Source organism: Exserohilum turcica, assembly GCF_000359705.1.
Source record: "Exserohilum turcica Et28A unplaced genomic scaffold SETTUscaffold_10, whole genome shotgun sequence".
Lineage (NCBI taxonomy): Eukaryota > Fungi > Ascomycota > Dothideomycetes > Pleosporales > Pleosporaceae > Exserohilum > Exserohilum turcicum.
In genome coordinates, this window is record NW_007359915.1 from 1,091,840 (window position 1) to 1,116,398 (window position 24,559).

The window sequence follows — 24,559 nt, forward strand, 5'->3', positions numbered from 1 at the left end:
CCGACTGAACCGCCTTGGCAAACACCCTGGTACTGTTAGTAATGGAGAAGAAAGCAAATGGGGAGAATACCACGTACGTTTTGGCATGTGCCCCCTCCGGTGCAGCTGGTGCCGTCCAAGAAGTTTTGCTGCAATCCATAGCACCTGGCTCCAAACTCTGGGCTTGCACAGCTCAGCATGCAGTTGCTGTTGTCACAAGCATACGTATCGTTGCCTTGAGTATAGCTGCCCATGATGGTCTTGCACTGCATGTCTCTGCTCGTGCACTGACCAGACGCGCAAGTGAGTCCGTTGCCACAGTCGGAACCATCGGGCTTTGTCTTGTCTTCGGGGCAATACGGCGAGGTGCCCGTGCAAGTTTCCTCTGGATCGCAGGTGCCGACCGAGGTGCGGCAGACGGTATTGGCAGAGGCGAACTTGCAGTTGCGGCAGCAGTCCTCGTTGGAATCGTCACAGACGGCATTGTTGATGAACTTGCACGTCTTTGGGTTGCAGCATGCGTTGTCTTTGCAACCCGACTCGCCACCACAGTCGCACTCCTCGTTGCCTTCGACGATGCCGTTACCGCAGGTCGGTCCGGATAGCAAGCTGACATCGCGGTTGTTGGTGAGACATTGAGACTTGACGCTGTTTCGTCCGAGAGCCGAGCAGATGTTGCCGATGCTGCAAGGAGAAAACTTGGAGATGCCATCCTTTGTTGAGGGGTTCATGATGAAACCACCTTGAGCGTCGCAGCTGCCCTGGCTCAAAGGACAGCACTGCTGTGCATTGACGACGTCTTTGTTGGCACATGTTTGCGATGTGCAGTCGTGTACCGCGCCATAGGTATGACCTGTTTCGTGAGCAATAACCTCCCACTCGTTGTCGGTCCTGATGACTACGTTGGCACCGGCAACCGTCTCGCCCGAGTTTCCCGTGTTGTCCTGGGAGCCGGAGGTGCAGGCCTGTCCGAGCCAGGCCAGGCCAACGGCGGATCCCGTGTTACAGGTGGATAGCAGGGTCCAGTGCGAATAGGTGTCCTTTTGCTGGCCTCTCCATTTGGAAAACTGGTTCAGGCGGTCCTGGATGGTGATGCCGTTGCTGCAGGCCTGGTTCCAGGGGGTTGCTTGCTGTTGCTGTGTGGGGCATTCGGCCTCGGTGATGAGCAGGTTGGCGACACCAAGGGAAATGTTGAAGGAGCTCTCAAAGACCTCCGAGGCCGAGTTCATGGCGCTGAGGATGTTGGTCTGGGTCTGGTTCTTGTCTCCTTTGAACGAAGACACATAGGTGCAGTCGGCGGCGACGCCCACGAGCGCGACCTTGCGCGTGCTGGGACATCCGGCCGTCTTGCCAATGGTGGACGAGAGCTCAACACCGGCACCGTTGCCTCCGGGCTGCAGGTCGTCCTGTCGCTTGAACATGGCCGTGATGAGCGATGGCGACGTGGCGGGCGACTCGCCGCGGGCGCGCATGCTGGCGTAGACTGGGTGGTTTTCGTGTGTGTTGAAGACGAGCTCGTCGGACGGGCATCCGACGTTGGCCGCTCGCTTCTTGAGTTCCATGTTCTCGCCATGGCGGCCCTTGCCCATGTCCGAGTCGCGGAAGACGACCATGAAGTCCTTGTCGCGCACGTCGACGGTCGGGTCGTCGGGCATGCGCGTGGCCGTGTAGCTCGAGGCCGTCTTGACATGGTGGTGGTCGTGGTTCATGGAAAAGGTGCCCTCGAACAGCGGATCCAGTCCGTCGTGGCGCAGGGCGATGCGCGCCCAGCCTACATTGTCCCATCGGTTGCCCCTCTTGAGCCACGTCTTGCCCTTGTAAACCTTGTGCTGCAGGCGGTCTATTGGCTCCTGGCTCGCTACCGAGCCATCAGGGTTGAGGTGGGTGATGCGGGCGCCGTGGACAAAAAGGTCGTGGTTTGGCTCGAGGCTCAGGCGCACGCGCTGGCCCGAGACGTCAAAGGCAAGGTCGAACGACGACACGGCTGTCACGCGATGTGTGTGTGTGAGGATGTCGGCATTCTTGACAAGTGCAATGCGCTGCAGCGGTCCACGGGCGTGCGAGGCGGCTGCTGCTACAGTGGCAAGGCCAATGGTGAGGGCAGTCTGCAGACTGCCAAAGAGGCGCATTCTGTGGGTTGGGGTGGCGGTGCTCCCGCAGTCAGGAGAAGCGGCCAAGGAGAGGGCGCGGGCGAGGGCGAGGGCGAGGAGCGAGGGCGGGACGAGGGCGGGAAAACGAAAGCTACGGCAACAGCGCAAAGAAAGACATGGGTTGGCAGGTATGGAGAGCAGTGTACAAGAGGGAGGGGAATGTTCGCCCAAACGCTAGCAGAGGCACAAAAGGCACTTGTCGAGCGGACGGCGGCGGCGGGCGGGCGGCGAGGGACAAGAGAATGACAGTCGTAATGGCAGTGCACAGCCCCCCTGCCAGCCACCGTCTTGGCGCCCGGCTCGCGGAAGAACGAGGGCAGCTGGCGGCGTCTGGGCGCGACGCGAATGAAACTAGGGCCGCCCTCGTATTGTCGACTGCCCGTCGCTGGACGGACGGCTCTTGTGCGGCCGATTGCGTATAGGCCTGCCCGTCGCCGTGTGTTGACAGGCGGCTGGCCCAGCTCCAGTGCCCGATGCATACAAGCATACACACATGCATAGACACACACTATACTCCCGCCAGGCCGTCCGCCGACGCTGCTCTGCTATACCAAGCAATTGCCTACATGGCACATACATGCAACGTGCGGCACCAGTGTCGTGCAACAGCGCCCATACACTGTAACCGTCTCACGGTGGAAACACGGCTTGGCGCCTCCCGCCCCCGCGACAACTGACAACCACCACCACCACCACCACCGCCGACGCATCCACGGTGCACACCTGCTATAGACGACATGCATGCATATTACCCCGGCTGTCTAACTCGACGATTACCTGCCTCGGCCGCGCTCCCCGCAAAAGCCTCGAGGCGTTGCCATCCCAACCAGCCACTCGCCGCACACCCCTCCCGTCGCTCGCATCCCCCAACCCCGCCAAGGCGAGCCGCCTACTTCTTCTTCGACTGGTGCACAACGTCGATGATCTTATCGACTATCGACGGATCCGACAACTGTTCCCCACGCGTTAGCCCAGAACCGACTCGGACACACGCACGCAGTACGCGTCATCGCCGCCTTGCAGCTGCAGCTGTGGCGGCGAACATGGCTGGCTACGACGTCCACTTACCGTTGTGATGTCGCCCAGCTGGTCCTCCTCGCCCGCCACGATCTTGCGCATGATGCGCCGCATGATTTTCCCAGATCGTGTCTTGGGCAGGTCTGGCACCACGAAAATCGCCTTGGGAGCCGCAAACGGCCCAATCGACTTGCGCACCTGCATCACCAGATCCTTCTTGACCTGCTCGCTCGTCTCGGCGCCTTCTTTGAGCGCCACAAACGCGTTGACGGCTTGGCCTGTCAGCTCGTCATGGATGCCCACTACCGCCGCCTCAGCCACTTGATCTACGCAATCGTCAGCACCGTGCACATCCGGCCTGCATATCATCTTGGTCGCAACTCACGGTGCTCAATCAGCGCCGCCTCGATTTCCGCCGTAGACAGCCGGTGCCCCGACACGTTGACCACATCGTCGACTCGTCCCCGGATCCAGTAGTAGCCCTCGTGGTCGCGCCCAGCCCCGTCTCCGGTGAACTGCCCCGACACGTTAGCCCCCGTCGCAATCTTGTCCACCTCCAAATAAAAAAAAACTCACGTAGTAGCCCTTGTACACGTTGAGATACGTCTCCATGTATCGTCTGTGCGACCCCCACACGGTGCGCGCCATGCTGGGCCATGGCTGCTTGAAGGCCAGCACGCCCTCGACGTCGTTGCCGTGGATCTCCTCGCCAGACACTGGATCGATAATCGCAGGCTCAATGCCGAAGAAGGGGAGAGATGCCGATCCGGGCTTTGTCGGTGTGATGCCGCCCAAGGGCGTAATGACGTGAGACCCTGTCTCGGTTTGCCAGTATGTCTGTCACACATCAGCACAGCTCAGCACAGCTCAGCACAGCTCAGCACAGCTCAGCACAGCTCAGCACAGCTGGTGCAAATATAGCTCGCGACAACTACTCACGTCAACAACATGTGCCTCTTCCCGACCGACTACCTCAAAGTACCACTTCCACACCTCGGCCGCAATGGGCTCACCCACGGACCCCAGGATCCTTAGCGCCTTCATTTCCCTCTTAACGTGCTCATCTCCCGCGCGCTTGAGCAGCCGCAGCGCAGTGGGCGCAACGTAGAACTGGCTGACATTGTGCTTAGCCACAATGTCCCAGTAGCGCGAAAAGTTGGGGTAAGCCGGCGTGCCCTCAAACACTACCGTAGCCACACCCAGCAGCAGAGGCGCATATACCACGTACGTGTGTCCCGTGATCCAGCCCACGTCGCCGCCGCAGAAGAAGACGTCGTTGGGGTGGATGTCGAACACATACTTGCCCGTCATGGCCGCACCGAGCAGGTAGCCGCCCGTCGTGTGCATGACGCCCTTGGGCTTACCTGTCGAGCCAGACGTGTAGAGCAGGAAAAGGGGGTCTTCCGAGTTCATCGACTCTGGCGCAATGTAGCTGGGCCACTTGTCCACCTCTTCGTGCCACCACCAGTCTCGGCCCTTGGTCCACGGCACGTCGGCGCCAGTGCGCTTGTACACCAGGCAGTGCGTGATGCCGGGGCACTGCTTGAGCGCATCGTCGACAATCTTCTTTGTGCTAATCGTCTTGCCGCCGCGCTTGCCCTCGTCCGTGGTGATGACGACCTTGCACTCGGCGTCGTTGATGCGGTCGCGCAGCGAATCCGACGAGAAGCCGGCAAACACAACCGAGTGGATGGCGCCAATGCGCGTGCATGCCAGGAACGAGATGACGGCCTCGGGAATCATGGGCAGGTAGAGGGCAACCGTGTCGCCCTTGCGCACGCCCATCTCCTTGAGCGTGTAGGCGAGCTTGGACACCTGGCGCAGCAGCTCGCCGTATGTGATGATGCGGCCGTCGCCCTCGTCGTCGGCCTCGTAGATGATGGCGGGCTTGTTGGGGTCCTTGAAGGCATGGCGGTCGACACAGTTGTAGCTGGCATTGAGGCGGCCCTCGAGGAACCACGCATTGTCGCCATTCTCGAAGCTGCCCGAGTGCACCGTCTCAAAGTCGCGCTCCCACGTGAGCAGCTCGCGCGCCTTTTTGCCCCAGAAGCTCTTGGGGTCGGTGATGGACTCCTTGTACAGCGTCTGGTACTCCTCGAGGTTGGCCAGGTGCGGCTTCGAGTGCGGGTGCTTGCTGTAGGACGGCACATGTCAGCGCTGGTTGCGGTTGTGGTTGTGGTTGTGGTTGTGGTTGTGGTTGTGCAGGTCGGCCTAAGGCTCGGCACCGCGGGGTCACCCCGCCCACCCGACAGCTCTCACGCCTGCATGATGTAACAGCCAAAATCAACGCTCTCGGAACTCACTCGTAAAACGCCTTGGGGACGTGGAACGTGTCCACCTCGTGCGACTCGGCCACGACTGGCACCGCCGGCTTGACGTCGCCCTCGGACATGGTGTGTTTCTTTTTTCGCGCGGGTGCGTAGTAAAGAAAAAAGGTCGCCTGCAGTGGGGGTGGGAGGGATGAAGAACCAGACGAGGAAAGCCCAACACACGCACACACACACACACACACAAAAAGAGCTGGGATCTGGGACGCTTTACGAGCCGCGGGTGGGCGTGGGAACGGGCGTCTCTAAGAACAAAAGATATATTCGCCCCAGTCCCGGGTAAAGGGGTCGGTGGATTTGCGATGCTGCCACTGCTGCTGCTAGTACCAGGTACTGAATCTTCGGGAAACAAGCTGCCAGCCAAAGTGGAGCGGCGCGTTTCTCCCTGAAGTTGAGCGTAGGGTGGGGGGAGGAGGAAGTGGGTTTGCCGTGGAGAGAGTGCAAGTGCAAGTGCAAATGCAAACAAAGAGGTTTGGAATGTGAAGAAGAAGGCGGATGGGCGAACGGCAACGCTTATGAGCAAGCCACCTTTTTTTTTCCGCTGTGCTCTGCCAAAGGTGGCCTTGGGGGCGTGAGTACCCCTCGCGTGCCCCCTTCGCGCGGGGACATGGAATGTGACGAAGCGTCTAATGCTCGTCTTGGGGCTGGGCCCACCGTCATTTGGTGGGCTCCATGATCCAATGCGGGTACCATCAGCCATGCGCCCCCGTCCTGGCTCCGTTGCTCCGGATTATCACTTGGACGCGCCGCGCCTACGCCTGCCAGTCACACCATTTCCCCGTTGCCGACCTGCCCGTCAGCCTGCCTGTCGCCCTGCAATTGGCCATGAGCTGCCTCTTCGACACGCTGATTTGCGCGTGCGCTGTTGGCTGCCGTGCGGGGATATGTCGTCTCTCTCTCCGATCCACGGCTTGGGAACCACTGGGCTTCGGGAGAAACGCCTCGCCGCAATGCTGCCGATAAACTCTTATCCGGCTCATGGCGTGCTCGCTCCCCTCAGCCGCCTCCAACACCAACACCAAAAAAGTCTCTGCAATCTATCTATGTATGAGTCGACCTGTCCCTACTACAGCAATATGTAATATACATACCGCGCGACAGGGGTCCATCTTGTCAGCCTGCCACTAAAATTCGGCACAGCTTTGTCTGGGCCAGGGTTCAACGGACAAAATAGACGCCAGGCCCTTGCAACGCAGAATTGCCGGTGCCTTTGCCTCGGTGGTGGTCGCCTGTCGCCCTTCTTCCCCACGTCCGAGTTGGCGCGGACTTTTTTTTTGGGGGGGGTCCCATCGCGTGGTCAAGCCCGCTTCCTCGAACGAAACAACCGTCTTGCCATGCACACACTCGCCATTGGCACCCTTGTGCCAACCTGCTTTTCCATTCGCGGGTTACTACTGCAACCCAGACATGCATCTGGGAACACGCGGGATCTGGGTGCAGCTGCAACAGCGTCTGCATGTGTGTGTGTGTGTGTCTGTGTGCCGTCTACATATACCTCCGTCGTCATTGCGACTTGTTCTGTATTCATCAACATGCCTTGGCTGACGTTGGCCAGCGTCTGGGCAAAATGTATATCTTGGGTAACCAATCGGACATGGGTGCCTAGTCTTAGTTTCTTGGATACCAGCTGATGTGTAGTATGATCAAGTCAAGGTTGTGTGTTTAGTTGAGATTGATGCTGATGAAACTAGCACTGGCATTATATCTTGAGATTCTCTCTTTCTCTCTCTCTCTCTCTCTCTCTCTCTCTCTCTCTCTTTCATTTTCGCTAATGCTTACCTCTTAGCAGTAATACTAAAAGCACGGTTATTAATACACCACGACGCAGACTGGCACCCACCAAGACACGTGCTAAGACACATGAAGAAAACAAAGATACAGTCGTATTCGAGTGTTACCCGTAAATGCAAAACACTAGGTCGGAGTAGTGTTTGCACCCACTACCACTAATCCATGTATACATACACCCAAGGAGATACAGAAGTGAAGTCTCGGTCGTCCAAGATAGCCATCCCATCCCTACATGAACAAAAACTCCCACCACAGGTAATCCACGTACATGTTTCCCCGTGCCATACCTTCCATCGCTTCTCCCATCGCTTCTCCCCCTCCCTACACCCTACACCCCGCCACCTCCCTCACATCCTTGACCGCAACCAAAAACATCTCAGGCTTCACAACCACACCCACCAGCACCACAGCCGCCACCATCAACAGCGTCGCACGCCTAATCGCCAACCCAACCAACCGCTTATCCATCCTCGCCAAGCTATACGCGCGCGCCAACTCGAGTTCCTGCCCGTTCTTGGGCCACACCTCGGTGACGTTGCTGCAGCCCCCGAACCTCGATAGAAGGCGTATTTTGGTGCCTGCGTCCGAAGTCACAAATTCCACGTCTTGGTTGGGCTCCCCGAGGAGATCCGCGACGCCGCGGTATGCAGCGTCCTTTTCATTTTTGCTCGCGCGGATCAGCCGCTGCATGCGGCTTCGTGGCGCCAAGGGGCCAAACACGTCGGAATCCAGGCATATCGTGAGGATGGCTTGGAGGACTTGAACGATTGCGGTAACGATGATGATGGAGTTTATGTTGAGAAGTATGGTGGCCATGATGGATAAGTGTTGGTGTTGTTGTTGTTGTTCTTTTTGGAGGCGCGTTTTGGGGGTGGGGTTTGTGTGTGTGTGTGTGTGTGTATGTATGATTTAGGGTTCAAGGTTAAGAGTCTTTGGCAATGTACAAGACAGACAGTAATCTTTTATAGTCCAAAGGGGAGCAAAGCCTCTAACGCAAAAGAACAGAGGCTACAATGAACCGTGAAACTAAAGCACCAGCAAAGAGTAAATACCCAAGTACCCAAGTGGCGCAGGTACACAGCCCTCTAGATAACTTAAAAAAAAGGGAGACTGGCGAATATTACGATTGTGGTACGTAACTATTAACACAAGGAGCTATATAGAGACCGTGGATTTGTTAGTTTTAACCCTGAGCCAACGAACATAGTTATTACCCCTTCCAGCTGCTCGGTTGGTCAGCTAAGTATCCCCGTGCCATAGCTTTCATCGCTTCTCCCATCGCCTCATCCCCCCAGCACACCTCGCCACCCCTACAAACCCTTCCATATGATCCACAAAGTCTCGGGCCTCACAAGCATAACAAACCACATCCCAAACACCACCACCCACACCGCCACATACCGATAAAAAACCGCAGTCATATCCCTCGTAAGCACAGCATTATGGTACTCCAACGCCGTGTCCAGGTCCTGCGCCGTATGATACCAAGCATACTTTTGCCCCCGAATCTGTGTCGACGAGCTGAAAAAATCCAGGTTGGGGCTTTTCCACATCTTGCTTCAAGTTGCTGAAGAAGCTGCTGCTGCTGCTGCGGCTTCTTATTTATCGGCTTGGAAATTGCCATTCGGGTGGCATAAGGCGTAGTGTTAGTTTGAGGATGGCGAAGAGGACCATGGGAGTGAGGAGGATGGCGCTGATGGTGGTTTTGAGGATGGACATGATGAGGATGATGATTATGATGATGTTGTTGTTATTCTGCGCAGCTTTTTAGGAGTCGACTTTTTATGTTTATATATATATATATGTGTGTGTGTTTCATTAGCGCAGCTACACAGTCCTCTACAGTAGGTAACCCAAAAAAAAAGAGAGGGACTAGTGAATATTACAAGTATAGTACGTAACCACCAATAGGGGGGGAGCCACACAGAAGCTATGGATATGTCAGTTTGCACCCTGATCCAAAGAATACAGTTACCCCCCTTGCAGCTGCTGTATAGCCAGCTAGCTCTCTATCATTACGATGTAGACGCTAGTGAGTGGCTGTACCTACCCAAACCGAGCTATCTGTGTATCCGCAAGCCTAGCAACCAATTATTAGAGAGTTAAAAACTTAAATACCCGTACAATGGTTTATTCTGCTGCCTAATCCATTGTTTTACTATGCTGGCCTAATCCATCCACATCACCATGTCCCTGGATATTCCACCACTCGGCGCTTCTTGCCACCAACCTTCACATTGTCGTCACGTGACAGTTTGTATCCCAGGATGCTTTCCAGTGTAAGTGCGGAATTGCCATTGCGGCATAGCAGCTTGACAAACAGACATGCAGTGAAACTGTCCTAAATTTCATATCTGTAACAGCGAGATTTCGCCCGTGTGTTGCGTGGTGATGACTGGTATTCTGTCATTCGAGCGACATACTCTTAGATAAATTTTTTTTAAAAAAAAACTACGAGGTCTTGTACATACGTACAATAAAAAAAAAGACGACGATAGTTTCCTGAGCTGCTGCTGCTGCTATTTGAGAGTCATCTCGAGTTCGTGTATGGAATCTGGAACAACACTCGGAGTAGCTGCGAGTTCGTGTTCAAAGCAAGTCTTCATCGGTGCTAATATCCGCACACGTAAAGTGCAGGATCAATACCACATCCGCAAACCATCCGTACCAAAGACACAAGTATCCATCACAACGTAGCACTTTTCAGCCGCCTGCCGGAAACACGATTAAGCAGCAGAGAAGCCACGTCACCGTCTTTTTAAACATTTCCACAATCCAAGATCCCAGATGCAGGTGCGAACCTGGCTGCTTGGATCACGAGAGGCAAGGGAAATATTAACCGTGTAATGTGATGTGAATGGAAAGTAGCAGCTCAGAGCGCAGACGTGCTGGTAGAAAGGGAAAGAATAGGCGGTTAGCTTAGCTTAGCTTAGCTACTGCGGGTGTGTGGTGTGGCAACTAGTATCTGGTAGTTTAAATATCCATGGGGCGATAGGATGCTAATGCCCTGAGATATTGCTATTGACAGTGAGTTATGAGTGGGTGATTTTTCTCCGCGTTGTGGTACTAACCACTGCTTTAGAAAAGAGACCCAGAGATTTGTGCGTGGAAGCGGGAGATGCAAGTATACGGAATACTACTAGGGTGTCTATACATGAATTCAGCCATCTACGCCTAACACTATTCTAACCTGCTGTTTCTACCCTATTCACCTAATCACTAAATTCATCTGACCTCCTATTTAGACTCCCCCGTATGCATCTTCTCCATCGTTTGTGCCGCCGACTCGGGTACTTTCTTCCTCGGTATTTTGTTGACAACGCCGCCAATATCTATATTCTTTGTCTTCTGCTGCATGACGGCCATGAGACTTTGCTGCTGCTTCTTATCCGCCTGTGCTCTCAACTCCTCCTCATTCTCACCTTCGCCCTTCTCACCCTCTTTCTTACGCCTCTCTTCTTCGATCTTCTCATCCTCCTTGCGCATATCGGCTTCTGCGCGCTCCACCTCCGCAATGTCGACGTCTTCAAAGCCAATCTTGCGTAGAATACTGCCGGTAATAAAGCGGTATTGGAGATGGCCGTCTACAAGCTCAGATACATCGACGTTTTGGACGCCATGTACACCGACCACAGGCTGCAGACCGGCAACACCGAGCTGGATAGAAGAAGTGCGGTATAAAAAGCCGAGAATATAGTCGTTCTTGGAAAACACATTGACGCAGCGTCCACTGACTACTGAGCGGGCGCGACGCCAGTCCGCAACGTCAGACGGACAGGGAGCGCCGACAAGAACAACGTTTTCGATGAGACCAAAGGCCTTGCGTTCGGCGAGCTTCTGCAGACAAGAGAAGATAAGGCGGGCTCCGAGAGAATAGCCCACTAATGTCACTGGCCGCTCGCCTTGTACTTTGTTGATGAGGGCATCGGCAAGAACCTCCCCAGCCTTCTCGGATCGGTATTTGGCGATGGAAAACGGATTGTCCAGCACAGTGGCAATTTTCAGTAGCGCAAGAGGCCACATGGCAGCTGCCATTGCAGCAAACACGGTTCGCTCAATGATCTTCTTCTTGGCATATCCCCACGCTGCACTCGACACGACCGTCCCGAGGTTGTTGCCAAGTTGGAGCAATGCTTCAAGTTCATATCTCAGTGCAAAGCCTTCTGTGCCCTTGTCGATGTACCGCCACGGCTTGCTGACCTCTTCAGGCTCGCGTAGCCAACCAGAAACAGCGATTGCTACGCGGAGACGCCGCGACTCATTGTCCTGCTTTCTGGGATCCTGTGTGCGATGGATCGGGATAAATGCAAAATCTTCCACCTGCCGTGCATATTCGTCCATAGCTTGACTCGTCATCTTCGCACCATAAGCACCGAAAAGCCCACCCACAACAATGGAAGATCCAGCGAGCGTTCCGAGATAACCTGCTGCTGCTGTGGCTCCAAGACCAACACCACCCATCACACTTCCGATACCTGCGGCAAGAAGAGGAGCAGCGAGACCGCCCGTGACGCCGATGAGTGCAGCGCCAGCAACACCAGCGAGTCCCACTTTCCATCGGCGAGCCTTTTTCGAAGCATCGGCTGCTTTCTTAGTTTCTTCATCTGCGTTGAGCTGCTGGGACGCCGCCTCCAGAAGACCTTGAGCCACCTTCTCCTCGTCTTTCTTCAGGATTTCTCTCCTGAGGCCAAGAGAGCTTGTGAGGTAGAGAACAAGAACACGTGAATGTGCAGAGTAGTGCTCCAAACTCAAGACGATAAGTACTAGCGAGTGCAGGATGAGCACGCGTTTGCTCTCGTCCAGCTGCGTCAGGTTCGTCGGAACGGGCGGATACAGCTTCTTGAACATCTTTTCCTCATCCTCTTCCGTATCTCCAAGCTGATTGATATTCGTCATCCCAGTGTCTGGCTTTTCAGTTGCTTCCTCGACCTGTTTGCCCTCGACGCCCTGAGCCTGTCTCTTGACCTTGTCTTTTGAGTTGACCACCTCGCCAACCCGGAGGATAACTTGACATTGCCAGTCATCGAAATATCTCAACATTTCTCTCTTCAGCTCCTGCACCTCTGGCTTTGCGAGCTCTTCTCTTGCTTCCTTCTCTCGCTTCTGCCTGTCCTTCTTGATCTTGTCTTCTGTGCTGACATCGACATTATCAAGTTGCTCAGGTGCGCCCCGCAAGATCTCTTCTTCCAACTTGACAGTCTGTAAATCGATTGGAATCTCCTCAGCGGTGAAGGTATTGACCAGCGACTCTCGCATGGAAGCTGTAATGTTCATGATCAAAATGGTCAAGTCGGCACATTGGTCCGCATCGAGGAGCGTCGTGAGTGATGTCTCATCCTTGTCTTCGGGCTTTGAGTGCCCCAACGAGGACAGCTTGGATGCCCAGCCCGACATGTTTAGGGGTGTGAACAACTGTCAAGTATGGTGTAGCCTGGTTGCGTGAGATCTACATGGGGGCTGGTTGGGAGCTAGGGGCGAGGCGCTGCTATTTTGGGTATGACGTCAAGTAGAAACAGTGGGGCGAGCAATCCCGCCACTGCCGGTCAAGCGTTCAGGCAATCGCATATACACACAAGCTGCACCAGTGCTAGTCACCCAGACGAGTCCATCTTCTGAACGAGTTTCCATGTTTACCCAACGCGTAACCCTTTGCGAATACTCAACGGGTAGAGTAATGTTGTGTTTAAAGTGCTACATACAATAACTTTCTGCAGTCTTTACCAGTGTTTCCTGCTATGTTAACATCACTTGTAGATCATAAATACATGACAGACACACACACAAGTTTCGTCTTTACAACTAGATACATGATTGCGTTTCCTTTCCTCATGCCATCACATTACGAGCCAACTCTCCCTGTAGGGATTGGCGTGACATTCCTTCCGCCAACGGGGAAATTCCTGGCACTCAAAAACACGCCCTTGACAGCCCGGATATCGTTCTTCAGCGCCTCAATCTGGTCATTCTTGAACTCCTGATTGCCGTTGGACCAGCCGAAAGTCGATCCATAGCGGCCCGTGCCGGGATAGTATTGGTTCTGATAATCCATCTCGGTCAAGTATGTCGTCAAGTCGGACACTTTTGTCCTTACCGCATCCCGCGATGTACTCTGGCTCGAGTTGGTCGTCTGGAGTTCCTGGAGGTGCGACTTTATTATCTTTAGGCGGTTTTCTTGCGCGGTTACGGTAGGGTGTGGGTCTGCAGAAGCCGAAGGACGGCGGGAGAGGTTGGGTGTGGTCTGAGTACCATAGTCGCGATGGTAGAGCTCAGTGGGATCTGAGTCGGCTTCGGATACATCGTCGGCAGCGTCTTCGAGAGGCTTTACTTTGCTGGCGGGATCGACGGACACGGCCTTGCGCAATCGTTGATTGAGCTCTTTTAGTTGCTCTTGGGTATGCGAAGCGAAGTCGCACCGTGACTCTGAGAGGCCGTGTGTCATGGGCGCTATGATGTACTTGGATAGCCCGTATAAACTCGCCATGAAGCCTCCTGCTACGTATGCTGTCGTCGCAAGGCGCTGGGCAGTGATGAGAGGCGGCGGCTTCTCCGTGTTTGCGAGGAACTCTGGGTATGTGACGATTGGGGGTATCTCGCGCGGCTGGGGCTGGGGTTGAGCTTCGGGTACTTGCGCAGGCTTGGGCGGTGTCTGAAAGCGTCAACATGTCGGTCTGCAACGCCCTGGCGGTGATTCTTCATGCGCCAGGAGGTCAGGTCAATACTCACTGTTGGCCACGCCCGCTCTGCAACCTCCTCAGCCTCCTCGACCTCGACCGGGCTTGTCTCTTGTGTATCTTCGCCCAACAATGTCTTGATGTCGTCGGCGCCCACTCCCTTGGACTCCAAGAAGGCAATCTTCTTGTCCCGGGGAGCCTCGCGGATTGCAGGGTCATCGAGAAAACGCGATGCCTGCTCTAGCAGACTTGTATCTTCAGAATGCTGCTCCTCGCCATCTTGCTGTGCGACGTCGTCTTCGGTTGGTGTTGGGGCTTCTGCAGCCGGTTGCGCGTTTGCTTCTTCTTGCGTGGGCGAGGATGCGGCATCATCTGAGGAAGACGAGGCCGCAGAAGCGCGCTGCCATTCGGGTATCGCAGGCTTGCCCGACATGAGTGCGGGACGGCGGTAATTTGTCTATTGTGTGGAGAGATTGTACGTGGCGTGGAATGGAGGCCGGCGCGTTGTCATGAGCGGCCATGGGTGCTCGGGAAACATGGCTGGACCGAGGCAAGAGCCCCAGATGCGGCCTATCCGCTTTGGTTGAACAGCGCCAGCATGGCATCCGATAGGCAGCACACCTGATAGCATCTCATTCGATCTTGGTCCCGACTTTTGATTTTTATGCTTTTGCAGAACTAAGCCTCTGCGCATCCTACATCTAGAAACTTGACTCGGTGTTGCCCTCGCCCATGCTCTTGCTGCCTGAGCTTCCACTTTGTATCGCGCCCAAGATGCCGTCAATGTACCCAGCACCGCTCCATTTTTGGTGTGTAAGAACATCACATCCCAGCTCCTTTTCTCTCGCTTGCACCAGCTTCACGTATGCCAACATTCCCTCGTCCTTGAATGCTCGGCTGAGCTCACAGGTAATGGTGGCAGTGGAGTGTACTCCGGCCAGAGAGATGAGCTGGAACACGAACCCGTGCTTGGCCAAATCCCACACAAAGGACTTGAGTGCCTCTTCCGAGAAGCCCTGGCCCATCCAATTGAAGCTTGGCGATAGGTTGTACACAAACTTCTTGCCAGGGTGAAGGGCGCGGATCTCGTTGGCGAACTTGGCCGCCTCTTGTACGTTGGGGTCGCCCGTCTCAACCCACAAGAGATCGGCATAGGGTGCGTACTCTTTGCCGCGCTTTGTGGCGGCCGCAACACCAGCCTTGTAGTGGTAGAAGCCCTCCCTTGTGCGGGGAATGTCCCAGTTGAAGTAGACGGGCGTCTTTGTGTACTTTTCAGCCGCCTTTCGGCGCTTGAGGAGGGAGAAGTCTGGGTTCTGCTTCATTTCCTCGAGGTACGAGTCGATTGACGACTGCGAGGCGCCTTCTTTTTCGAGGTGCTGGACAACGGCTTCGTCAAACGTCACGAGCTTGTGCTTCTTCACCCACGCCGCCTCGTACTGGTCAATCTCCTTGCCTGGAGCACCTGCGGCCTCCATGTTTTGCAGCGTTTCAGCCAATGGCTCCGTCTCCTCTGTGACGCCCTTGATGAACTCGTGATCTCGAACGTCGACTGCGCTGGAGAGAAGCTTGCCGCTCTCCGAGTCTGTACGCGCAATCACTAGGTTCTCACTGCCCATCATGTCCCATTGGAATCGTGCTGCCACCAGACGGTTGATGTGGTCGCCGACAGGAACAAGCACCTTTCCTGCGAGATGTCCGCATTTCTTGCCGCCGTGCAATTGATCTTCAAAATGCACACCTGCAGCTCCGTTCTCGGCGAAGAGCTTGGCGAGCTTGATGACCGCTGAGAGACCTCCGTGTCTGCAGAGTGTTAGCTGACAGCCTAGTCTTTGAGTTTGAGTATACCCGCCCGGTATCGCCATCGGCTATGATTGGGCGCATGTAGTCCAGGTATGGGGTTTTGGCCCTTTGCTCTGGAGTCATCTTCCGCCTTGCGTCCCAGTTCTTGCGGTCATGCAGTTGCTGTGCTTTGAACAGCCGCTGCACCTGATTCGGCACCGTGTTGTAAGGATAGTCGCCAAAGTCGGCAGAGACTTCGTTGGTGGTGGTCAGGACGGATGAGCACGCCCATCCCGAGACATAGAGAACTTCTTGGTTCGCAGCTTGCTGGGACATTTGGATCGGGTCAATTGCACCCACTGATGGTTGGAGAGCCATGATCAGCCATTGTTCTATCTATACAGCCATGGGTAGACGCACTGGTATGTACTGGCTCGCCCTTTGCCGCCCGCTCTTCAAGCAGGTTGAAGAGCTTCCTTGCCATCAATGAGCTGGGATATGACTGTGGAAGCGCTCCACGCTTGCTCACGACATCCTCTGCAGAGTATGGCCGCTTGATGCCCTTGTATCGTGGCGAGGCCCACCAGTCCTTCACAGCCTGCACCTGCTCGTCGAAGAGGGCATCTTCAGCCTGGCCTGCTTTCGCAGCTTCGGGGAGCAGCTGGAATGAATCTCCTGGCAGCGCTGTGGACACTGGGGGATCCACAGGCTTCAGCACGGAGCTCGACATGCGGTACGCGGTGGTGGAGAGAGGGCGCAGGAGTTGTGGTGTTCGGCTCGCTATTCTCGATGGCCGGCTGCTGCGCGCGACGGAGCGCGATACTGTTCGGAACATGGCGAGCGTAAGAGGAGCAGAGCAAGGCGCAGCCCAGCAGCAGCTTGCCCTATACTTTTTCAATCGGGAGTGGTGGCCTGGGAATGGCAGGCGACAGGAGGCGGAAAAGTATCCGCGGCGTGGAGGCGAATTTTAGCGACAACAGCTGCCACCCGCCTTGTCGCGTCTTGTTTCTCGACTCGAGCAGAAAGCGACGCTATCTATCACGTCGGGGGCGGCAGTAATGGATTGAATGCGGTGGCGTGTTGTCTGTATGTGTGCGGCAACACTTCTCCAGCATTTCCCCCCATGGCCGACGTCAGAACCGAGGTAGCCCACCGCTAGCCGCGTCTTGCTGCCCCTCTTCGGTCCATAGCTGCGCGTCGAACTCCACGACAGGCCAGCCTGTGTCAGTCCAATCCCACAGCATTGCCGAAAGTTGCCGCGGGAATTCCTCTTGTCCGTCCACGGTGAAATTGTGTGTCTGCCATTGAGCCTTGTCGTGAATCTTTTGTGCCGAGTGAACACTTCCTCTCCCCCACATCCACCCCACACACGAGTAGCTATGGCATTGAGTGCACGAACAGCTTCTAGAGCTCTACGAGCAGCCAAGGTAAGCTCTAGGCGGTCTGGCTGGCTGTGTTGTACATGGAATAAAAACTGACCAAAGCTTCACAGGCGCGTCCTTTTGTCGCTGGTATGCAAACCCGCCGTCTACATCAATTGCTCAAGCGCTGATATATTCATTGTGTGATCAGTACAATCATGCAGCTACTCGTCCTCGTCCGAGCCTGACCTCAAGGAGACTTTCAAGAAGGTCCTGCCCGCCAAGCGCGAGCTCCTGAAGAAAGTCAAGTCGCACGCGGACAAGAAGCTCGGCGATGTCAAGGTGGAGAATGCGCTGGGTGGCATGAGGTATGCACAATATAGACAGAGAGATAGGGCAAGTCCTGACAGCGACAAGAGGTCTCAAGGCCATGGTTTGGGAGGGCTCAGTGCTCGACGCAAACGAGGGTATCCGATTCCACGGCAAGACCATCAAGGACTGCCAGAAGGAGCTCCCCAAGGGTACATCTGGCACTGAGATGCTGCCCGAGGCCATGTTCTGGCTTCTTCTGACTGGAGAGGTGCCTTCGGTATCACAGACGCGTGCGCTTTCGCGGGAGCTCGCCGAAAAGGGCAGCATTCCCAAGTTTGTCGAGAAGATGCTGGACGACTTCCCCAAGGACCTCCACCCCATGACACAATTCGCATGCGCTGTCTCCGCCCTCAACTACGAGTCCAAGTTTGCCAAAGCTTACGAAAAGGGTATCAACAAGGCCGACTACTGGGAGCCCACCTTTGACGACTGCATTAGCCTGCTCGCAAAGCTGCCCACCATTGCTGCCAAGATCTACCAAAACGCATACCGCGGTGGAGGCGCTCTTCCGAATGAGATTGATGTGAACCAAGATTGGTCGTACAACTTTGCCGCCATGTTGGGCAAGGGTGGCAAGGAGAACGAAGGCTTCCAGGACCTCCTCCGGTTGTACCTTGCTCTGCACGGCGACCACGAGGGCGGCAATGTCTCGGCCCATACTACCCACTTGGTCGGATCTGCGCTCAGTGACCCCTTCCTGAGCTACAGCGCCGGTCTCCAGGGACTTGCTGGTCCTCTGCACGGCCTCGCTGCCCAGGAGGTGCTGCGCTTCATCCTCGATATGCAAAAGGTTGTTGGTGAAAAGTTCACCGAGCAGGACGTCAACGACTTCCTGTGGAGCGTCCTCAAGTCTGGACGAGTCATCCCCGGCTACGGCCATGCAGTGCTCAGGAAGCCCGACCCGCGATTCGAGGCGCTCATGGACTTTGCCAATGCCCGACCTGAGATTGCGGCAGACCCCGTCTACCAGCTCGTCAAGAAGAACTCGGAGGTTGCTCCCAACGTCCTCAAGGAGCACGGAAAGGTAAGAGACGCCCGTGTCGAAAGCAAGCAGTCGCTGACTTTTTCCTAGACCAAGAACCCCTTCCCCAACGTCGACTCGTCGTCGGGTGTCCTCTTCCACCACTACGGCTTCAAGGAGACGCTCTACTACACTGCTACTTTCGGAGTCAGCCGTGGTCTCGGCCCGCTCGCACAGCTCATCTGGGACAGGGCATTGGGCCTGCCAATCGAGCGCCCCAAGTCCATCAACCTCCAGGGTATCCTGGACCAGGTCGGAGCATAGATTTGCATGCTCGCAGCCACGAAATGTAGTAGATAGATGTCAAGATATGATCAAAAATGCGATGAGTTTAAACGTTTGTACAGCCCGTGGCAGAGCTGAAAAGAGGTGCAGCTTCTCGCTGCTTAGTTTGTTATTGAGCTTTCTTCCTTGATAACTACTACGTGGAGAGCATTAGATTCGCCATTACCTGTTATGGCCTTATGATTTTATCTTTTTACACGAATCAAAATTGGGCATCACTTCCCACGATACATCGACAAAGTGGAACAGGCTCCTATCACCCGCCAACCTCTTGTGGCCTTGTAGAGAGCTGGTTTCATTCTGCTGCTGTTACTCTGGGTTGTCACGTGAGTAGACGGCTTGTATATCTTGGCATTGGCCTGGCCAATAGCAGCAGAGCTCATTAGAGCCAATCAGCGTCCATTTCTTCGTGCACCAGAGGCTACCGATGCCGGACTTAAACATGCAGCTAAAACTGCAACACAACTCCCTAGCCACCTGGCAGGACCTCGGTGGCCAGCAAGTCCAGTCTCAGTGCAGTCCAAGTGCAAGGCGTATTATCATATGGCCATGTGCTGGGCAATCAGCCCTGGTGGAGGCGAGACGGGAGCGGCCCACGAGATCGGCGGCGGCGGGCGTCTAGTGTCAGGGACAAGGCGACATCCCGGCCCCAAGGGCGCCGACTGCCGGATGAAACAAGTCTCGAGCCACGCCCACGCCCATGGCCCAGAGTTGCTCTCTGTGCCTCCCGTCCTACCTACCAAACACGGCTTGCCCTTACGTTTGCATCTGTCGCTCCATCGTAGCAACCACGCACCCACACGCTTCAATGCTAGCCTCAATATAACTAGGGCTTCACGCTCGCGCCGTTTCAAGTAGTCTCGCTGTCCCGGCCGCATGCACGACTACCATATCGTTTCGGGTGTTCCCCTTGCACTGACCGAGACTCCCTCACTCCCTCACAAACACCATGGCTCCATACGAGTTCCACGAGCTGCGGCGCACCAAGTACGCGAGGCTCGATGCCCCCGGCGACGACGATGTCGAGACCCCAACGCGCTTCTCCTCCGAGTCTAATGGAACCCTCGAGGATCTCGAAGAGGACGATCCCCTCGCATTCGATAGCAGGCTGAAGCGCAAGAAGAGCGCCGGCGACCTCAAAGTCCGCAAGGCCTCGTACCGAGACACCGAGGCTGTGACGCCCTTTCCTACCCACCAACGGAAATCCAGATGCGCACTGGGCCGCTGTTGCTGCTGGCTGCTGGTCTTTATTGCAGCAACTGTCCTGATTCTGGCGTCTGGTGGCATATGGGCGTACAAGGTATCGGTGTCCGAAAATGGCCTGAGTCAGCCGTGGTATCCCTCGCCCAAGGGTGGAACGGACAAGGCCTGGGAGGAGAGCTACAAGAAGGCTGCCGAGCTGGTAAAACAGATGACGCTGCCTGAAAAGGTCAACATCACGACTGGTACGGGATGGAGCATGGACCTTTGCGTGGGCCAAACTGGGCGCGTGGACAGGCTGAAGTTTCCCAGTCTGTGTCTTCAGGTACGCATCGTCAGAGGGGCAGCCGTGGGCATGTGCTAATTCAACCAGGATGGTCCGTTGGGTATTCGATTCGCCGACAACATTACCGGCTTCCCTGCTGGAATCACTACTGGCGCGACATGGAGCAAGGAGCTGTTTTATTTGCGAGGCAAGGCACACGGCAAAGAGGCACGGTTAAAAGGTGTTAATGTACTACTCGGCCCTGCTATGGGACCTCTCGGCCGGATGCCCGCGGGCGGACGTGTCTGGGAAGGCTTTGGCTCAGACCCTGTACTCCAGGGCATCGCTGCCGCCGAGACGATCAAGGGCATTCAAGACGAGGGCGTCATGGCCACTGCAAAGCATTACGTTGGCAATGAGCAAGAACACTTTAGACAAGCATGGGAGTGGGGTCTACCGAATGCCATCTCGAGCAATATCGATGACCGCACGCTCCATGAGATCTATGTGTGGCCATTCGCCGATTCTGTCAAGGCTGGTGTGACGTCGGTCATGTGTTCATACAACCAGGTAAACTCCAGCTATGCCTGCCAAAATTCCAAGTTGCTCAACGGCGTCTTGAAAGACGAGCTAGGCTTTCAAGGTTTCGTTCAGAGCGATTGGCTGGCACAGCGTTCTGGCGTGGCGAGCGCTCTGGCAGGTTTGGACATGACGATGCCAGGAGATGGCCTCAGATGGGCCAAGGGCAACAGTCTGTGGGGCCCGGAGCTGACTAGAGCAGTCCTTAATGGTAGCATACCCATTGAACGCGTCGACGATATGGTCACCCGTATTGTTGCCTCCTGGTACCAGGTCGGCCAGGACAAGTGGAAGAACGATGGACCAAACTTCTCCTCCTGGACAAATGACCGCATCGGAAAGCTGCACGAAGGGAGCCCTTCGAATCACGATACGGGTGTGGTCAACCAGTACGTCAACGCTCAGGGAGAAGGAAAAGAAGCCCATGGACACTTGGTGCGTCGTATTGCGGCCGAAGGCACAGTCTTGGTGAAGAATGAAGGCAAGATGCTACCGCTCAATCGCAAAGGCTGGAAGACGGACGGCAGCAAGACAAAGTTCCGTGTCGGTATTTTTGGCGAAGATGCACGTCTCCCTCACGAGGGTATCAATCACTGCCCGGACCAAAGCTGTAACGAGGGAACTCTGGCTTCCGGTTGGGGCTCCGGTGCGGTTAACTTCTCGTATCTGGTCGACCCCATGTCCGCAATCAGAAAGGCTTTCAACAATGAGACTGTGTATGTCACGGACTGGTTGGAGAACACGCTGCCCAAAGAAAAGGAGATACTCGAAAACCAAGACCTTTGCATCGTCTTCGCCAACGCCGATTCGGGTGAAGGCTACCAGCATTACGAAAGCATTCGGGGCGACCGAAATGATCTCAAGCTGCAAAAGGGCGGTGACAAACTCATCCAGGATGTTGCAAAGGGCTGTGGAGAAGGCATGGGCGACGTGGTTGTCGTTATCCACACAGTCGGCTCTGTCATTGTAGAGGACTTTGTCGACCTGATGAATGTCAAGGCAGTACTCATTGCCAACCTTCCTGGTACAGAGTCCGGTAACGCCCTTGTAGATGTCCTCTTTGGCGACGTCAATCCTTCTGGTCGTCTACCCTACACCATTGCTAAGAACGAGGATGACTTTGGTCCAGGCAGCAAGGTCAAGTACCTTCCTAGCCCATCTGACGGACTCGCCCCTCAGCAGGACTTCTCAGAAGGTCTGTACATCGACTACCGCTATTTTGACAAGAAAAACATCACGCCACGATACGAGTTTGGCTACGGCCTGTCGTACACCGAGTTTACATTGTCTTCGCTCCTGATCCAAGAGAAGAGCCCCAAAACGCCTCTGCCCAAGCCTCGCCCAGACGGCCTAACACCGCCATCCTACCCTACCGATCTCCCTAGTCCCGAATCAGTCCTGTTTCCAGACGGATTCAAACAGGTAGAGCGATACATTTACCCCTGGCTCGACTCGGTCAAAGGCATCAAGAAATCCGCGCCTGCAACGCCCCAACCGCCATCTCCACTCAGCGACGCAGGCGGCGGTCCAGGCGGCAATCCCGATCTCTACACCGTCCTCCTGACCGTCTCTGCCTCTCTCGAAAACACAGGCCCGCTCGACGGCGCCACCGTCGTCCAGCTCTACATCTCGCTCCCGCAAAACTACAAGGACCACGAGACGGGCGAGCCTGTCGACTTCCCCGTTCGCGTCCTCCGCGGCTTTGAAAAGATCCATCTCGAACACGGCAAGGGGAAGCTCGTCCAGTTCGACGTCACGAGAAGGGATCTGAGCTATTGGGATGTTAAGAGGCAGAATTGGGTGCTGCCATCTACTGGCGATATCGGCATTGCGGTGGGCTTTTCAAGTAGGGATTTGACGCTGCAGGGGAAGTGGTGAGTTTGCGAGATTCATTGCTGGATGTTGGAGAGAGAAAGAGAGTGTTTGAGAAATAAGAGGGGGGTTGGCTGTTCTTCTTCTTTCTTTTCTTTTCTTTTCTTTTCTTTTCTTTTCTTTCTTTCTTTCTTTCCCTTTTGGCGTTGTTTGCTTCAAAGATTCCGATATCCTAGATCTATTCTGTCTGTTTGTCTGTCTGTCTCTGTTTCTGTCTCTGTCTCGGTACGTCTGCGTACATTCCATATATTTTCCTTATCAACCCCCTATATATCTATCTATCCATCCATCCACCCACCATATCCACACAAAGCATCTCCTTGTCCTTGTTTTTCATTTGTACTCCACCATCTCAATCCTTTCTACAACTCACTCTTCTCGTTGTCATTGTTGCTATTATCTAAGTTACCCAGGGGCTTTCGGCCTCGCGCAAACAATACAGTTCGCCATAGTTTCTTGCCTGCAAATTCCATGTAGCACTTTTCCTTCATGGTGATGACATCCACGTCGACGAAACCGGCTTCGGTGAAGAACTGCTGCACGCCTGACTTGGTGAAGTGCGGGACGACGACTGAGGCGGCCATTTTGCGCTGGAATGACGCGGATGTATCGGAGACGTCGTGTTTTTCGTTGGAGGAGTCGTGGGCGGAGTCGTGCTTTTTTGAGCCGGAATCTTGCTCATGGCTATGTCCATGTCCATGTCCATGCCCGTGTCCATGGTGGTGATGATGATGATGATGGTCATGCACAGCATGATTACCCTCACTCCCCTCAATCATATCCCCCTTCTCATCCGCCAGCACATCCCCACCCTCGAGAAAATCGCTAATCAGCAGCACGCCGCCGGGCCTGAGGCGCTCGCGCAGCTGGCTCGCGGCAAACACGACATCTTCAAAATGGTGGAACCCAAAGCCCACGGTGGCAAGGTCAAAGTTCCAGAATTCGGGCCCGGAAAGCGAGGCTGGGCTTGCATCGGCCTTGTCGAAGAGGTTGCCTACCACGGCGCTGACGGTGTCCGGTGCGAGTCCTACGTCCCGTGCGCGCTGGTTGTACGTCGAGACCATGTTTGGCGATATATCGATGCCCGTGGTGCGCGTGACGTAGGGCCCGAAGACCTATTTGTAGGGTAGTCAGTGAATTGATATTGTTCTTGAGCCATAAGGATACAAAGTCTGCATCATGGACCATGGGTTTCCACACCATCGTAGAAGCCCCATCGGAACAAACACCATGTCCTTAGAAACTACCTCTTTCCGCCCAGTCCAGTCACGTGCGAGAAACGAGATACAGCAAGCAAGCAAGTTCGATGGAGAAAAGTGAAAGAGAGAGAAAAAGTATTACCCTCGTCATCAACCCCGTGCCACAGGCATAATCCAGTAAGCGGATTTCCGCGGTCCCTGCAGCGGGAGGAGGAGGAGGAGGAGGAGTCGCACTTGCTTCTCCTGCGCCCAGCGGAACGCCGATCCACGCCAGGTCTGAGCGCAGGGCATCGGTAACGAGATTATTTGTTTTCGCGAACCATGGCTTCGAGTCATACGAATCCGAGATGGCACTGTGGTGGGGGTGATGATCTTCGTGTTAGCTATTGCACATAAACACATAGTTATACGTAAAATTGGAGGGAAGGGTTGATCTTATTGATGTTTCGTTGCTTTTGGAAATGCGTGGGGAGGTGAGAATCTCTGATTCTTTCTTCCTTTTTTTTCTCGTATTCTTTTCTAGTCGCCCTGTGGATTTCTGGGTGTGTATGTGTGTGTGCGTATGAGGGTTGAAATGGGGAAAAGGGGGAGAAAGTCTTACTCGAAATAACGACGGTTGGCGTCTGCGTAGCTCATGTTTGTAGTGCGTGTGTGAGTGTGTGTGTTGTGGGTTTCGTAGTTGCGAGTGGGG

At 55.1% G+C, this 24,559-nt stretch overlaps 8 protein-coding genes across 8 annotated transcripts; 2 read left to right on the forward strand and 6 right to left on the reverse strand.

Annotated features, from left to right (window-relative positions):
- Positions 1-35: 35 nt before the first annotated feature.
- SETTUDRAFT_100995 (uncharacterized protein) lies at positions 36-2,108 on the reverse strand (the record flags this gene model as incomplete). The annotated part of the gene is made up of 1 exon (XM_008023419.1): positions 36-2,108. The coding sequence occupies one exon, from the start codon at positions 2,106-2,108 to the stop codon at positions 36-38; it is 2,073 nt and encodes a 690-aa protein (XP_008021610.1).
- Positions 2,109-3,018: 910 nt separating this feature from the next.
- On the reverse strand, positions 3,019-5,538 carry SETTUDRAFT_101840 (uncharacterized protein; the record flags this gene model as incomplete). The annotated part of the gene is made up of 6 exons (XM_008023420.1): positions 3,019-3,081; positions 3,198-3,472; positions 3,532-3,661; positions 3,723-3,983; positions 4,086-5,280; positions 5,450-5,538. The coding sequence occupies 6 exons, from the start codon at positions 5,536-5,538 to the stop codon at positions 3,019-3,021; spliced, it is 2,013 nt and encodes a 670-aa protein (XP_008021611.1).
- Positions 5,539-7,585: 2,047 nt separating this feature from the next.
- On the reverse strand, positions 7,586-8,080 carry SETTUDRAFT_25010 (uncharacterized protein; the record flags this gene model as incomplete). Its single annotated transcript, XM_008023035.1, has 1 exon — positions 7,586-8,080. One exon carries the CDS (start codon positions 8,078-8,080, stop codon positions 7,586-7,588), a length of 495 nt encoding a protein of 164 aa, XP_008021226.1.
- Positions 8,081-10,475: 2,395 nt separating this feature from the next.
- On the reverse strand, positions 10,476-14,437 carry SETTUDRAFT_145012 (uncharacterized protein). Its single transcript, XM_008023421.1, has 3 exons — positions 13,988-14,437; positions 13,116-13,910; positions 10,476-12,676 (listed from the first exon to the last, which is right to left on the reverse strand). Exons 1-3 carry the CDS (start codon positions 14,366-14,368, stop codon positions 10,502-10,504), a joined length of 3,351 nt encoding a protein of 1,116 aa, XP_008021612.1. The 5' UTR covers positions 14,369-14,437; the 3' UTR covers positions 10,476-10,501.
- Positions 14,438-14,582: 145 nt separating this feature from the next.
- On the reverse strand, positions 14,583-16,682 carry SETTUDRAFT_166802 (uncharacterized protein). The gene is made up of 3 exons (XM_008023422.1): positions 16,135-16,682; positions 15,785-16,073; positions 14,583-15,735 (listed from the first exon to the last, which is right to left on the reverse strand). The coding sequence occupies exons 1-3, from the start codon at positions 16,442-16,444 to the stop codon at positions 14,637-14,639; spliced, it is 1,698 nt and encodes a 565-aa protein (XP_008021613.1). The 5' UTR covers positions 16,445-16,682; the 3' UTR covers positions 14,583-14,636.
- Positions 16,683-16,959: 277 nt separating this feature from the next.
- SETTUDRAFT_166803 (uncharacterized protein) lies at positions 16,960-18,784 on the forward strand. The gene is made up of 5 exons (XM_008023423.1): positions 16,960-17,141; positions 17,207-17,225; positions 17,287-17,443; positions 17,493-18,471; positions 18,520-18,784. The coding sequence occupies exons 1-5, from the start codon at positions 17,094-17,096 to the stop codon at positions 18,730-18,732; spliced, it is 1,416 nt and encodes a 471-aa protein (XP_008021614.1). The 5' UTR covers positions 16,960-17,093; the 3' UTR covers positions 18,733-18,784.
- Positions 18,785-19,702: 918 nt separating this feature from the next.
- SETTUDRAFT_158404 (glycoside hydrolase family 3 protein) lies at positions 19,703-22,675 on the forward strand (the record flags this gene model as incomplete). The annotated part of the gene is made up of 2 exons (XM_008023424.1): positions 19,703-20,278; positions 20,327-22,675. 2 exons carry the CDS (start codon positions 19,703-19,705, stop codon positions 22,673-22,675), a joined length of 2,925 nt encoding a protein of 974 aa, XP_008021615.1.
- A 356-nt stretch (positions 22,676-23,031) lies between these two features.
- Positions 23,032-24,504, reverse strand: SETTUDRAFT_101730 (uncharacterized protein; the record flags this gene model as incomplete). Its single annotated transcript, XM_008023425.1, has 4 exons — positions 23,032-23,784; positions 24,011-24,066; positions 24,103-24,221; positions 24,470-24,504. The coding sequence occupies 4 exons, from the start codon at positions 24,502-24,504 to the stop codon at positions 23,032-23,034; spliced, it is 963 nt and encodes a 320-aa protein (XP_008021616.1).
- Between the last annotated feature and the right edge of the window lie 55 nt (positions 24,505-24,559).